We start from the raw sequence: 12,211 nt of genomic DNA, 5'->3' as shown, positions 1-12,211 counted from the left end.
AGCTACATTTCTGTGTGCTGCTAAGTATTTGCTGAACTCAGTGATGGTTGGGTCCCTCCAAGAAGATATTGCAGGCAGGACTGAGCATTTAGAGCTGAATGCCATAGAGGAGGATAACTCATGGGAAAAAAAATCCTTCTGTTTGCATTATAGGCAAAATAAGCTCATTTGACTCCAGTCTTTCATTCCATCTTCCTTGTAGGGAGGCTGCATCTGGGCTCATTTCAAAAACAGCACTGTGGGTCTGGGCACCAGCATTCAGTTTTCTGTCTTGTTAAATTGTTGGTGTGGTCCCTGGCAGATCCAAGACCTGGATCAGTGCACCCCATCCAGAGATCCCCAGTTTACTTATGGATTCTCTCTAGGAAGGTGAAGGGGTTTAACACCATTTATGGGGATGGACTGGCCCTGTGGGACCAGAGGATGGCCCCTGGCACTGCCACCATAACCTTTCTGTTGTCCCCCCCAAATCCTCATTTTCCACAGTGGGTGCAATGAATGGGACAAGAACCTTTTCCCACTTTCCCCATAGCAATCTCATCCTCCCTTTCCACACCAATATGATGCTTCAAAACGTGTCCTGAGCTTTTGGGCAGCATTGTTTGGGATGAGGAAAGACCTCCTGCCATCCAGCCCAGCAGTGACATTTCCTGCCATCAATAAAGCTCCTTCTGGAGCTTGTTGAGATCCAGGGCACTGCATCCATGCTGGCTTCTCAAAAGCTTTCCCACTTACTTTTCCTCTTCCAAACTGTCCACTTGTGCCACGAAGTTGCTGGGGATGTATCCTTTCTTCCCAGTGCTGAGGGACTTTGCCAGCCACCAGTCCCCCTCGCTGCAGAGGGAGCAGAGGAGAAGGTGTGAGTGCCCAGAGGAGGTTTTGTGACAAGCTGAGGCTGTGAGGATGTGGATTGTGGGGTCTGAGCACTGCAGATGGACTGGGACTCCACAATCCACAGTGCAGTTCCCTCTGGATTCCCCAGGACCAAAACCAGGTTGGAGGCTGTTGATTTTCAGGGGCTAGGGGAGGTGACAATCTCTCCCCATGAATGTGGAGCAACCACAGACCCAAACTTTTGCCACACACCTCGAGTGAGAGGAGTGGTATCTGGGTCACGGGGTTTATTTTGTCTCTTGAACGGGGCACTGGGGTCCTTTCTGCTCCTTCCTTTGTGTTCCAGACACCCACATGGCTGTCCCACTGCTGTCCCACCAGCTGTGACCCAAAGCCATCCCCGTGTAGGGGGTTCTCCATCTCCTTGTCCCACAGGTCCTAACCCTCAGTGTCTGGGTGAGAAATGTCACCTCTGGAGGCCACTTCACAGAGCAGTCAACGATGGAGCAGCCGTACAGGGTCTGGGGTCCCCAAGCCCACCTCTGCCCTGTTATAGACTGGTCCTCTTCTGTTGTGAGTTTGAGAAGTTGAAATGAAACCTCACAAGTGTCTGGCTCGGTTCTGTCCTTTCCTCTGACTACACCCAACCCACATCCTTTGCAGAAGCAGAATCAGCACAAACACAGGTCAGGAGCTGGGTTTTTTCTGTTGTTGTTATTTATGCTACTTCTACACCCACGGGCACTGACAGCAAAGAGGGTCCCAGGACCACCCAGGCAGGGACAATATCCAGCCCCAGAGTAGCTGAGACCCATGGAAGTGTCACCGTGCAGAGAGAAGAGGGCACCCACAGCAAAGCAAAGCCAAGGCACAGGCTCAGCTCTGGTCAGAAGTGGTGGCTGTCCCCAAGGTCTCCCCTTTCCTTGCCTCCCTCCCCCTGCTCATCTTTGAACCTCCTGCTGGCAGCAGGTCACTTACTTGGAGAGGACCTGGAGCTTCTCTCCCTTGACCAGCTCCAGGTCACGGTCACTGGAGGCAGGAAAATCGTACAGTGCAACCACAAACAAGTGATCTGGAAGAAGAATTAACTCCTTTGAATCCAGGCTGTTCCTTGAGTGGCTCGATGCATGCCTGGGTGTATGGTGGGGCATTTCAGCCACTAAACACAGGGCTCTGTCACCCTCCCACCCCCAAATCCAACCTTTCCACCAACCCAGCTTTCCTGCTCACCCCAACATCTGCTCAGGGGTTAACTCTGATTCAACAAAGCCTTTCCTGTGTATGTATTTTGAAAACAGTACATAACCAACCCCCCCATCCACAAAACACAAAGTGTCAACAAGAAAAAGGGGTTTGTGTAGAAATAGAAGGGTCATAAATAACCTGTCAGAGCTCAGCCTGAGTTTAACACAGTGGTAAATGAAAACTGCAAGATTTCCAAGGGTGGCTGTGGAATTTGACTCAAAATGGTGCAGGGATTTTGATAGAAAAAAAGTATAAAGTCATTGCAGTTTCTGTTATTTGACGCTGTTTCTAGGATTTAGCTCTCCCTGGGCTCATGGTCTGTGGCCTGTGCTCATCCGGTATCTTGTCATCCTTCCCTCTTGAACACTTCTCCCTGCAGATCATAGAATGAATCCCAGAATGGTTTGGGTTGGAAAGGAACTCAAAGATCACCTCATTCCACCTCTGCCATGGGTAGGGACACCTTCCATTATCCCAGGTTATTCCAAGCCCTGTCCAGCCTGGCCTTGGACACTTCCAGGGATCCAGGGATCCAGGGGCAGCCACAGCTTCTCTGGGGAACCTGTGCCAGGGCTTCTCCACCCTCACAGGGAATAACTTCTTCACATCTAACCCAAACCTGCACTGGGCCAGTTTTAAAACTGCTCCCCTTGTCCTGTCACTATCTGCCCATAAAAAAAGTTCCTCTCTCTCCTTTTCATGAGTCCTGTCCATGTGCCACGATGCTCTGACACAGCCAGGGCTGATCCCTGTGGGCTGGAGCTGAATCTCTTGGTTTGCACACCCCAGAGGTGCCGGGGCTGCTCTCGGGGAAGCGCTGCAACCCTTCCCCTGTGCTCTGCACGCTCAGAGCTGATGAAGCAGAAAAGAACAGCTATTCTGGGGCAAATCAAAATTTATAAAAAAAAACAGCACTTCCACAGGATCACAAAAATCAAACCAAAACACTGTGGTGAAAAAGAAAGGGAAAGGGAAAGGAGAAGGAGAAGGAGAAGGAGAAGGAGAAGGAGAAGGAGAAGGAGAAGGAGAAGGAGAAGGAGAAGGAGAAGGAGAAGGAGAAGGAGAAGGAGAAGGAGAAGGAGAAGGAGAAGGAGAAGGAGAAGGAGAAGGAGAAGGAGAAGGAGAAGGAGAAGGAGAAGGAGAAGGAGAAGGAGAAGGAGAAGGAGAAGGAGGAGGAGAAGGAGGAGGGGGAAGAGGAGGAGGAGGAGGAGGAGGAGGAAAAGGAGGAGGAGGAGGAAGAGGAGGAGGAGGAGGAGGAGGAGGAAGAGGAGGAGGAGGAGGAGGAGGAGGAGGAGGAGGAGGAGGAGGAGGAGGAGGGGAAGAGGAGGAGGAGGAGGAGGAAAAGGAGGAGAAAAATGACAAGGAGGAGGAAAAAGAAAAGAGAATGAAAAAGGAAAAGAAAAAGAAAAAGGAAAAGAAAGAAAAAGAAAAAGAAAAAGAAAAAGAAAAAGAAAAAGAAAAAGAAAAAGAAAAAGAAAAAGAAAAAGAAAAAGAAAAAGAAAAAAGAAAAAGAAAAAGAAAAAGAAAAAGAAAAGAAAAAGAAAAAGAAAAAGAAAAAGAAAAAGAAAAAGAAAAGAAAAGAAGAAAAAGAGAAAAAGAAAAAGAAAAAAAGAAAAAGAAAAAGAAAAAGAAAAAGAAAAGAAAAAGAAAAAGAAAAAGAAAAAGAAAAAGAAAAAGAAAAAGAAAAAGAAAAAGAAAAAGAAAAAGAAAAAGAAAAAGAAAAAGAAAAAGAAAAAGAAAAAGAAAAAGAAAAAGAAAAAAGAAAAAGAAGAAAAAAGAATGGGAACTGTGCTGCAGCAAGGCTTCAGCTTGTGCTCAGCCTAATTAATGCACTGAGGCCGATGGACAGCCTATTATTAGCATTTTTCAAAACAGCCTGTCAAGCCACTGTCTTCGGGTGACCTTTTCAAATAATGCCACCAGCGAGAGAGCCAGACTGGCCCTTTGTCACAGCGAGATAAGCGTGTCCCTGGGGCAGCCTGGGGTTCGTGCCTGTGCAGGGCTGGCCGCTGCTCCGATGGCAATTTGTTAGCGAGGAGAAAGGGTCAGCGTGGGAGGAAAGGCAGCTTCGGAAAGCAGAGCCCCGAGCAGCTCCCTTCAGGCTTTTGAGAAGGAAATCGGAGATCCATGAGAGGTTTCCAGCAGAGCCTCTCTCCCAGGATGGGAAAAGGATGATCAGTCACACGGGAGAAGGCTTTGAAGTCTGAAAATAGCTGGCACGGTTGGGGGCTTCCCCTTGAGGCAGCTCGAATTAGCAATGCACCCAAACTCTGTCTGCCTCCTCGAGAAAGTTGTTATCACACATCTGCTCTGACATGAAAGGGTTTGGGGCTTGTGCTTCTTGCGAGGGTGTCCACAACCAGCCTGCCATCCACACACAGCCCCTCCTGGTCCTCTTGAACGAGAAATATTGCAGTGATCACACTCCTGCTTGGAAAAACAGGAGCAAGTGTGTAAATATCTTCAAGCCCAGAGTGGCTGTGTTCTCCAGAAAATGAAAATGGAGTTTTGATCTCAAAGCGATTGACGTAAGGGAAAATAAATTAAATTAAAAAGAGGGAATACAGCGACGAGGACAAAAGGGGTTTGTATGCTGAAAGAAATACTTTATCACCTCTTATCCCAAAATAGGCCTGCACACTGAAATGAGCCAGAAGAAAAGCTCTCTCTGCCAGAGCCAGCAGGAGTTGCCATCTCATGATGAAAGGGGCTCTTGCTGTCCCTGAGTCCATCACCCCAGGAGAAACACATGGATAACACTGCCTTGGCCAGTTTGATCCACTCTGGCCACAAGAGGCTCGTCGGGGCTGTGAGGAGCTCTCAGACAAAGCTGCCAGCCCCGGGACTTTGATTGGGAGCCAAACACACCCTGGCTCAGAGCTGCTGTCAGGAAAGTCTGATACCAGCAGGGTTTGCAGAGGCTGAGTGCCAGTTTGGTGGCTCAATAGGAGCGATTCAACCAATCCTCCCACCGCTGGCTTGTCCTGAATGGAACCTTTGCAACCACCCCCTGGCCACAAAGCTGGGCTGAGACTGTGCCAGGGTGTCCCAGCGGGTCATCCCTTGGTTTAGAGCCCGTTTGGGATGGTCATGGTGTCAGTGACAACTTGCAGGACACGTTGGGTGTGCTCAGCTATGGGTCAGTGCTGCTGGAAATGGGGTCAGCTTTCTGTCTCAGCCTGGCATGGGCTGGTTGGAATCACTGAACCCTAAACTTGGAAATGACCTCCAAGGCCATCAAGTCCAACCATCAACCCAGCACTGCCAAGGCAACCCCTAAACCACATCCCCCAAGTGCCACATTCCTTCGGCTTTTAAAGCCCTCCAGGGATGGAGATTCCATTGCCTGGGCAGCCAGATCTGAAGACTGGTAATACTTTTTCTGATTTTTTTTCTAATATCCAATTTAACCCTCCCCTGGTGCAGCTTAAAGCCATTTGCTCTTGTACTTTCATTTTTCACAAGGAGAAGAGCCAACCCTGACTACAATCTATTTCAGAAAGTTTCCCCAGAGCCTCCTTTTCTCCAGGCTGAACTTCCCCAGCTCCCTCAGCCTCTCCTCCTCAGATGTGCTCCAGATCAAGATAAACATTCTGATGAGAAGTTTTAATTCCTCACTGAAAACTCAGCCTTTTCAGTAGAAGCAACCCTTCCTTTTCCCACTTCAGCTCAAACTCACATTTTGGACAGCATTCCTTTCAAACTCAAAACCACATTCAAGTAACAACAATAAAAACGACCAAGAATTTCAGCATTAACTTTTAGATGCTGCAAAAGAGCTCAAGTTCCAGAGCATGCTAAGCTTCCACACCCAGAAACTCAGTCCTGTTCACATTTTGGTCAACAAGAAGCAAGTGAAGAGGTGGCAGAATTTGTGGTTCCTCACCAGAAGGAATGACCTCGCAGAGAATTCAACTCCTTGTGCTGTTAGAGGTTATTAAAACACCTGAGGATGAGAACCCAAACCCACCAGCTCTTTCCATCAGTGGATTTAAATCCAGCTGTGAGCAGCCGGCAGGGCAAGGGCAGAGGTTATTCCACCTATTTTCTATATCTTAGCCATCCAATGCAAGCAAACAGCAGCTCCACCATGGGACTCTTGGGTTTGGGGCCCACCATGGGCCAGGACTTTGCTGTGCCAGGGGTCCAGAATTAAAATTTTAACTCCACAGAGACTTAAAACCAGCTTTAAAAAATTTTTGATTGCTCAGGGAACAGTGTTTAAAATGGGTGGGAGACTCACACCATGGAAGAACCACCCCAGGTGAAAAAGGATTGGTGATGCCACATGCACCACACTGAATCCAGAGCTCTGCACCCCTTGCCTGCCTTTGTGTTACTTCCACGAGGATAAATAATGTCAGGAAGAATTAGGCTTCTGTTAAAAAAAATAAATAAATGATTTCTGAGACAGGGGTGTGAAAGATGGAAAGTGTGAGACAATTTCAGCAACTCGAGATCAGAAAAAAAAAACAAAGACAAAACATTCAAAATGCAAGAAGAGTAAAAAAATAAACTTTCACAAAAAAGGAAAGGAAAGGAGGAGAGGAGAGGAGAGGAGAGGAGAGGAGAGGAGAGGAGAGGAGAGGAGAGGAGAGGAGAGGAGAGGAGAGGAGAGGAGAGGAGAGGAGAGGAGAGGAGAGGAGAGGAGAGGAGAGGAGAGGAGAGAGAGGAGAGGAGAGGAGAGGAGAGGAGAGGGAGAGGAGAGGAGGAGAGGAGAGGAGAGGAGAGGAGAGAGGAGAGGAGAGGAGAGGAGAGGAGAGGAGAGGAGAGGAGAGGAGAGGAGAGGAGAGGAGAGGAGAGGAGAGGAGAGGAGAGGAGAGGAGAGGAGAGGAGGAGGAGAGGAGAGGAGAGGAGAGGAGAGAGGAGAGGAGAGGAGAGAGAGGAGAGGAGAGGAGAGGAAAGGAAAGGAAAGGAAAGGAAAGGAAAGGAAAGGAAAGGAAAGGAAAGGAAGGAAAGGAAAGGAAAGGAAAGGAAAGGAAAGGAAAGGAAAGGAAAGGAAAGGAAAGGAAAGGAAAGGAAAGGAAAGGAAAGGAAAAGGAAAGGAAAGGAAAGGAAAGGAAAGGAAAGGAAAGGAAAGGAAAGGAAAGGAAAGGTTGATTTTACATAACATGCCAAGCTTCCATAGCCAATAATTTTCCCTTATTGAATTTTAAGTGCTCCCACAGGATTTAATTCATCTCACTGAATTTATTTTTTTAATATGATGTGATTGTCTGGATTTTGTGCTTTCTATTTCGATTCACTTGAATTGCTGTCACTTAGGAAAAGATCTCTGGTATCTCAAATATCTTGCAGGTTCTTATCAGCCTGTTTTGCCACACAGGGGACAGTCAGATGTACCATCATTTCAGGAAATTCAGACACTGGCAGAGAAAAAATAAGAAGTTTTCCAGACTGTCTGTGAATATTCCTCCAGAACTGGAAGTGAATCTAATGAACAAAATTAATTTTGAGAGTTGAAAATGGCTAATATTATACTTAATCCATTTTCTATCATCTTTTCACTTCTGCCTTTGGGCATGAAGGAGAAGTAAAATCTGCCTCCCTGATCACAGTTTCTGCTGTGACTCTGACCAGAGTGGAAAAAACCCTGTGATAAAAATCCTGTGATAAAACCCCTGTGATAAAAATCCTGTGAAAAACTGCCAATCCTGCTCAGCTGGGGAGGTGGGAGAGCATGGCCACTTGGAAATGTGCCATGAAAACAGTTCTGCAAAAGCAAACGTAGTTTCTGGAAAATGTTATTTCCATGAAAACACGCCCCAACTCACGTGGTTGAGGATCTTCACCTCCCACAAATTTGATCTCCATAACAAAAGCCAAATTTGAAAAATATTTTTTGATGTCAGAGGAATTCCTGTGCTTGGCCCGTGGTAGGTTGTGGATATCACCATCATAAGACCTAAGAACAGCTCACACTGTCATTCCACCCATCCCATTTATTCACCACCCCCCTTTTCTCTTCCCTCACACCACCTCTCCTAATCCCACCCTTTCATCCACCTGAAGAACTTCCATGTGTTGCTAACTGCCCTCTTCCAAGCATCCTCTATTTTCCCCCCCTTCTTCTAATTACCTCTCTCTCTGTCCTTAATCTGCAGAACTTCTCTGACAGAAATACACAGGAGCTGCTGTTGGAGGCTGGGAGGGAGCTGAGGGCTCCCTGTAAATGGCAATAATCTCCAAACACCCATCTGTGACCCGCAGGTAATTGCAGAGGAGGATGCAGCCAACAGCCCGTCTCCAGGCAGGGGCTCTGTGTATCCTTATTTTATGCTCTTCCCTTTCTTCCCCTTCTCTTTGTAGCTCTCTCTGTGCTCTCTGATGCCTGCTATTTCCTCTGAAATATTCAGCTGGCTGGATAAAGCATCCATGACCTGCCACTCTGCAGGCAGGGCAGAGAAATCTCACCCAGCTCCTGTCTCAGGTCTCCCTTTGCTCCATCAACCACAGAATCACAGGATTGGAAGGGACCTTAAAGATTCCCTGGTTCCAAAGGAGAGGGAGTGCTTTTCCCTCTCGGTTTCTTTGATGAGCAGGGGAAAATTGGCAGCTACAAAGACTTGGGGATGTAAACTGAGTTTTCTGAACCACTCTGATAAACTCCCTGCCTGGCACGGCTGCAAATACAGAAACCACACCCCGGTGATGTGACAGCTCATCCTCAACCCTGACATTTGGGGACCACCACCCTGCAAAACCCCACGGGGAGGCAAAGAAAACAGAACCTTACCTTGTGTGGAGGCTTGGTCTAGATGAGGGTTGTTGATAACTTGTCTCCCCTGTGACAGAAATAGAAAGAAAAATGGCGATATTTATTACTTTGCTGTGTTTCAGGAGGAACTGATTTCAGCTTCACAGAGGAGTAGGAGTCTGGTTCAGAGATCACTGCAGTCAGTCAGCAGCCCCCGTTGTGATGGCTTTAGCACATTTTGCCATGAGGAGTTCACAGCTGTCTTCACAGAAAGCTGGAATAACCCTTGGCTTCCCTCTGAGTTAAAGCAGAAATCTGCTGCCCGCTCACTTGGAGCCTGCTCTATCCAAGCCCTGTTCACTGATGCCAGATTTCGGATCAGTGAGGGATGAGATATCAATGGTCCCATTGAGAAATGGCAACTGCAGAATTGTTTGAATCAGAAAATCAGAGATATTGTCTGCCATAATTGTCCCAAGGATCGTGGGTATATGATATCCTTTGCTCAAGGTTACATTCAAAAAACAGAGGCAGTGACTGTAACAGCAAATTATTCAGACAACTCTAGAAATCATGGAATATTCAATGGTCCTTGTGGATATCCACTCAGGATATTCTATGATTCAATGATTCTATGATTCCTGAGATGGAAGGGGCCCACAAGGATCATTGATCCAGCTCCAGGCCCTGCACAGAGACCCCAAAAATCCCACCCTGTGCCTCAGAGCGTTGTCCAAACACTCCTGGAGCTCTGGCAGTCTTGGGGCCGTGCCCATTCCCAGGGGAGCCTGTTCAGTGCCCAACACCCTCTGGGGGAAGAACCTTTTCCCAATATCCAGATTAAATCTCCTCTGACACAGCTCCAGCCCTTCCCTTGGGTCCTGGCACTGGTCACAGGGAGCAGAGATAGCAGCTGCCCCTCCACTGCCCTCAGGAGGAAATTGTGGACTGTGAAATTAAATAGCAACAAGTCACTGCAACTCAGCTGGGCACAATTTTAAAATTGGTTTGGCCCTGCTGCTGGAACTGGCAAATTGTCCATAGATCATTCCAAAAGAGCTGGGATGGAACCACCTTGGTTTGGGGGATAACAGTTTGAAATTGGCCTTCACCCACCTTACAGTGCCTGTGGAGGGTGTTTGACCACATCAGGTATTTTTATACACGTGCAAAAGTGGTGAAATACAGACACAGAACTAAAAACACCTCGTGTTTTCTGCCTGCACCACCCTTTGCCCCCCAACTTAACAGCAGTGTGGCGTGGGAGAGCTGCTCATCCACTGCCATTTCTCATTTAAGTGGAAGAAATTTGGATTTCCCCTGACAAGTGAGAGCTGAGTGCCTGTGGCAAAAAATAGCAAATGGCAGAAGGTGGTCAATGATACTGTATTTATACTGATAGTGGCTCCTCTCCAGTGAGCTGGAGAGAATGAAATTCAGGAAAATAACATCTTCTTGGTCAATCTGACATCTGCTGTCATGAAAACTGGACTGAATAGCCACGGGAGAGCTCAGAAATGAAAGTAAAGGAGTGAAAAACATCTCCAGCTGTCATAAAAAGCAATGATTGGCAATTCCTCCCCTCTCCCGGGGCTCAAGATGGTTTTCACATGAGAGCTGCACCTCGAGTTTCTCTTGTGCTGGCTGCTGGCTGCAGTGCTGGCAGGGGCAAGGGAAGGCAAAACAACTTCTTGTCCTTTGGACAGCAACAGAGGTGAACTGACTTACAAAGCTGAAACAAGAAGTTTGTCGTTTGAGGTGTCCTAAATCCTTCCCCAGTTCCTTCCTGCTCTGTGTCCATGCCAGCAGAGGCTGAGGGAGTGCAAAGGGAGCAGCAGATGTCCAACATTTCTGGTTCTCAGCTCACCCCACGCAGGCTGGCTGCAGACCCCATTCACTGAACCCGTTGAGGACTCACAGTGGTGAAGTTTCCATTGTGGTTTGCAACTTTGAATCTTAGCCTGAATCTGACCCATCTTGCAAGTCAGCAACATCAGCTTGGCTTTCAAAGTGCTGATGAGAAGATATTTCAAAGTGCCAATACACTGTATTTTTTAGGGGGTTTAAATATACAGAGGTTCCTCGGAGCCCTTCCCATCCCTGTCCAAAAGGTTTTCCAGAGAAGCTGTGGCTGCCTCATCCCTGGAAATGTCCAAAGCCAGGTTGGACAGGACTTGGAGCAACCTGGGATAGTGGAAGGTGCCCTGCCCATGGCAGGGGGTGGAACTGGATGGGCCTTCAGGTTCTTTCCAACCCAAATAATTCTGTGATTCTAAATATTGCCTGCATCACTCCAGATACCAACTGAGCTGTGGGGGGATCCCAAAGGACACAAAACTGCAGGCTTACCTTGGGTGGGGCGGGAGGAGGTTTCTTGGTTTTTGGGTTGCCTCCAGAAGTGGGTTTCTCATTGGGCATCAGCTGATTTTTGCTGCCAAACAACCCCATCCTGGAAGGAAGAGCAGAAATGGTTTTTAATGAGACTGCTCTTGGGGAACGGTGCAGGCACTGAGGGGCAAAACAGTCTTTGCATTCATGAGGAACAAGCTGGAGAAGTTCAGAATGCAGGACGATGGGACAGTGAAGAGAGAAGTCAAAACCCATCCTGTCTCCAGTCCTCCTGCTGCCTTGGACCTTGTGAGCCCCATGGTTTCTGTTCCCACATGACTCGGGTGTTTCACACTTTGCAAATGAGGTTCAAATAGACACTATAAGTCACCAGAAAAAACAGAAAAAAGAGGTTCCAATGACTGCCTTGGATATATCCCCTCTCCAGCTCCGAGATCCCCACCTGATACTGAACATGCTCCAGAGCTGGGAGATACCAGGGGGATGAAGATGGATTTATCAATAGCCCTGTGCTGAGCTGTTCAGCTGCACCAGGGCTTCAGGAGTGTCACACAGTCCCTGGCCCTGAACGAGTCACCTCAGGCTGCTCAGAGCTTTCTGCAGCTCGTGTCCCTCCCACGCAGCGAGGGCAGCGCGGATGTGGCCGCGCGTGGAACCCGTCCCGCTGCTCCTCACGTTTCAGCAGCACGGACTCACACTCGCGTTGTCCAGGAAGCCACAGGACCTCTTTGGACCTTTGGAACACTGTGAGAAGTTTAAGGAATGTGGTGCAACTTGCATCTGCCCTGCCTGCAAAGTGTGGGCTGAGGGCTTGTCTCATCCATCTGCAATATCTGGTGCTTTTTGATGTGCTCACACCACAAGGTGTGGCTCTCCCAGAAATCATGGATTAGGTTTTCCTACATCCTATGGATGTCTCAGACCTCCTGGGCACCTCAAGGATCACCAGACACAAATGAATCAAACCCTTTCCATGGGCCATCACCTGGTTTGCATTAAGGTTTCCAAACTTGGGCTTGAGGACTGTTTGAATTTCATGCTAGAAATGTAATTTCAGCTCTGGTCAGGAATTCAAGGATAATAATG

The 12,211-nt window shown here is 47.9% G+C and overlaps 1 protein-coding gene across 1 annotated transcript in view; it reads right to left on the bottom strand.

Annotated features, from left to right (window-relative positions):
• BLK (BLK proto-oncogene, Src family tyrosine kinase) overlaps window positions 1–12,211 on the bottom strand; it is a 50,073-nt gene that overhangs the window by 20,257 nt on the left and 17,605 nt on the right. Inside the window, exons 2-5 of the mRNA XM_063423267.1 lie at window positions 11,126–11,225; window positions 8,816–8,864; window positions 1,813–1,906; window positions 736–834 (exon numbers count right to left, since the gene is read on the bottom strand). Coding sequence (XP_063279337.1) covers window positions 736–834; window positions 1,813–1,906; window positions 8,816–8,864; window positions 11,126–11,224 — 341 coding nt within the window. The 5' untranslated portion in view covers window position 11,225. The remainder of the gene's footprint in view (window positions 1–735; window positions 835–1,812; window positions 1,907–8,815; window positions 8,865–11,125; window positions 11,226–12,211) is intronic.

The sequence above is a fragment of the Prinia subflava genome, chromosome 2, assembly GCF_021018805.1.
Source record: "Prinia subflava isolate CZ2003 ecotype Zambia chromosome 2, Cam_Psub_1.2, whole genome shotgun sequence".
NCBI classification, from domain to species: domain Eukaryota; kingdom Metazoa; phylum Chordata; class Aves; order Passeriformes; family Cisticolidae; genus Prinia; species Prinia subflava.
This window is presented reverse-complemented; position numbering and strand designations above follow the sequence as displayed.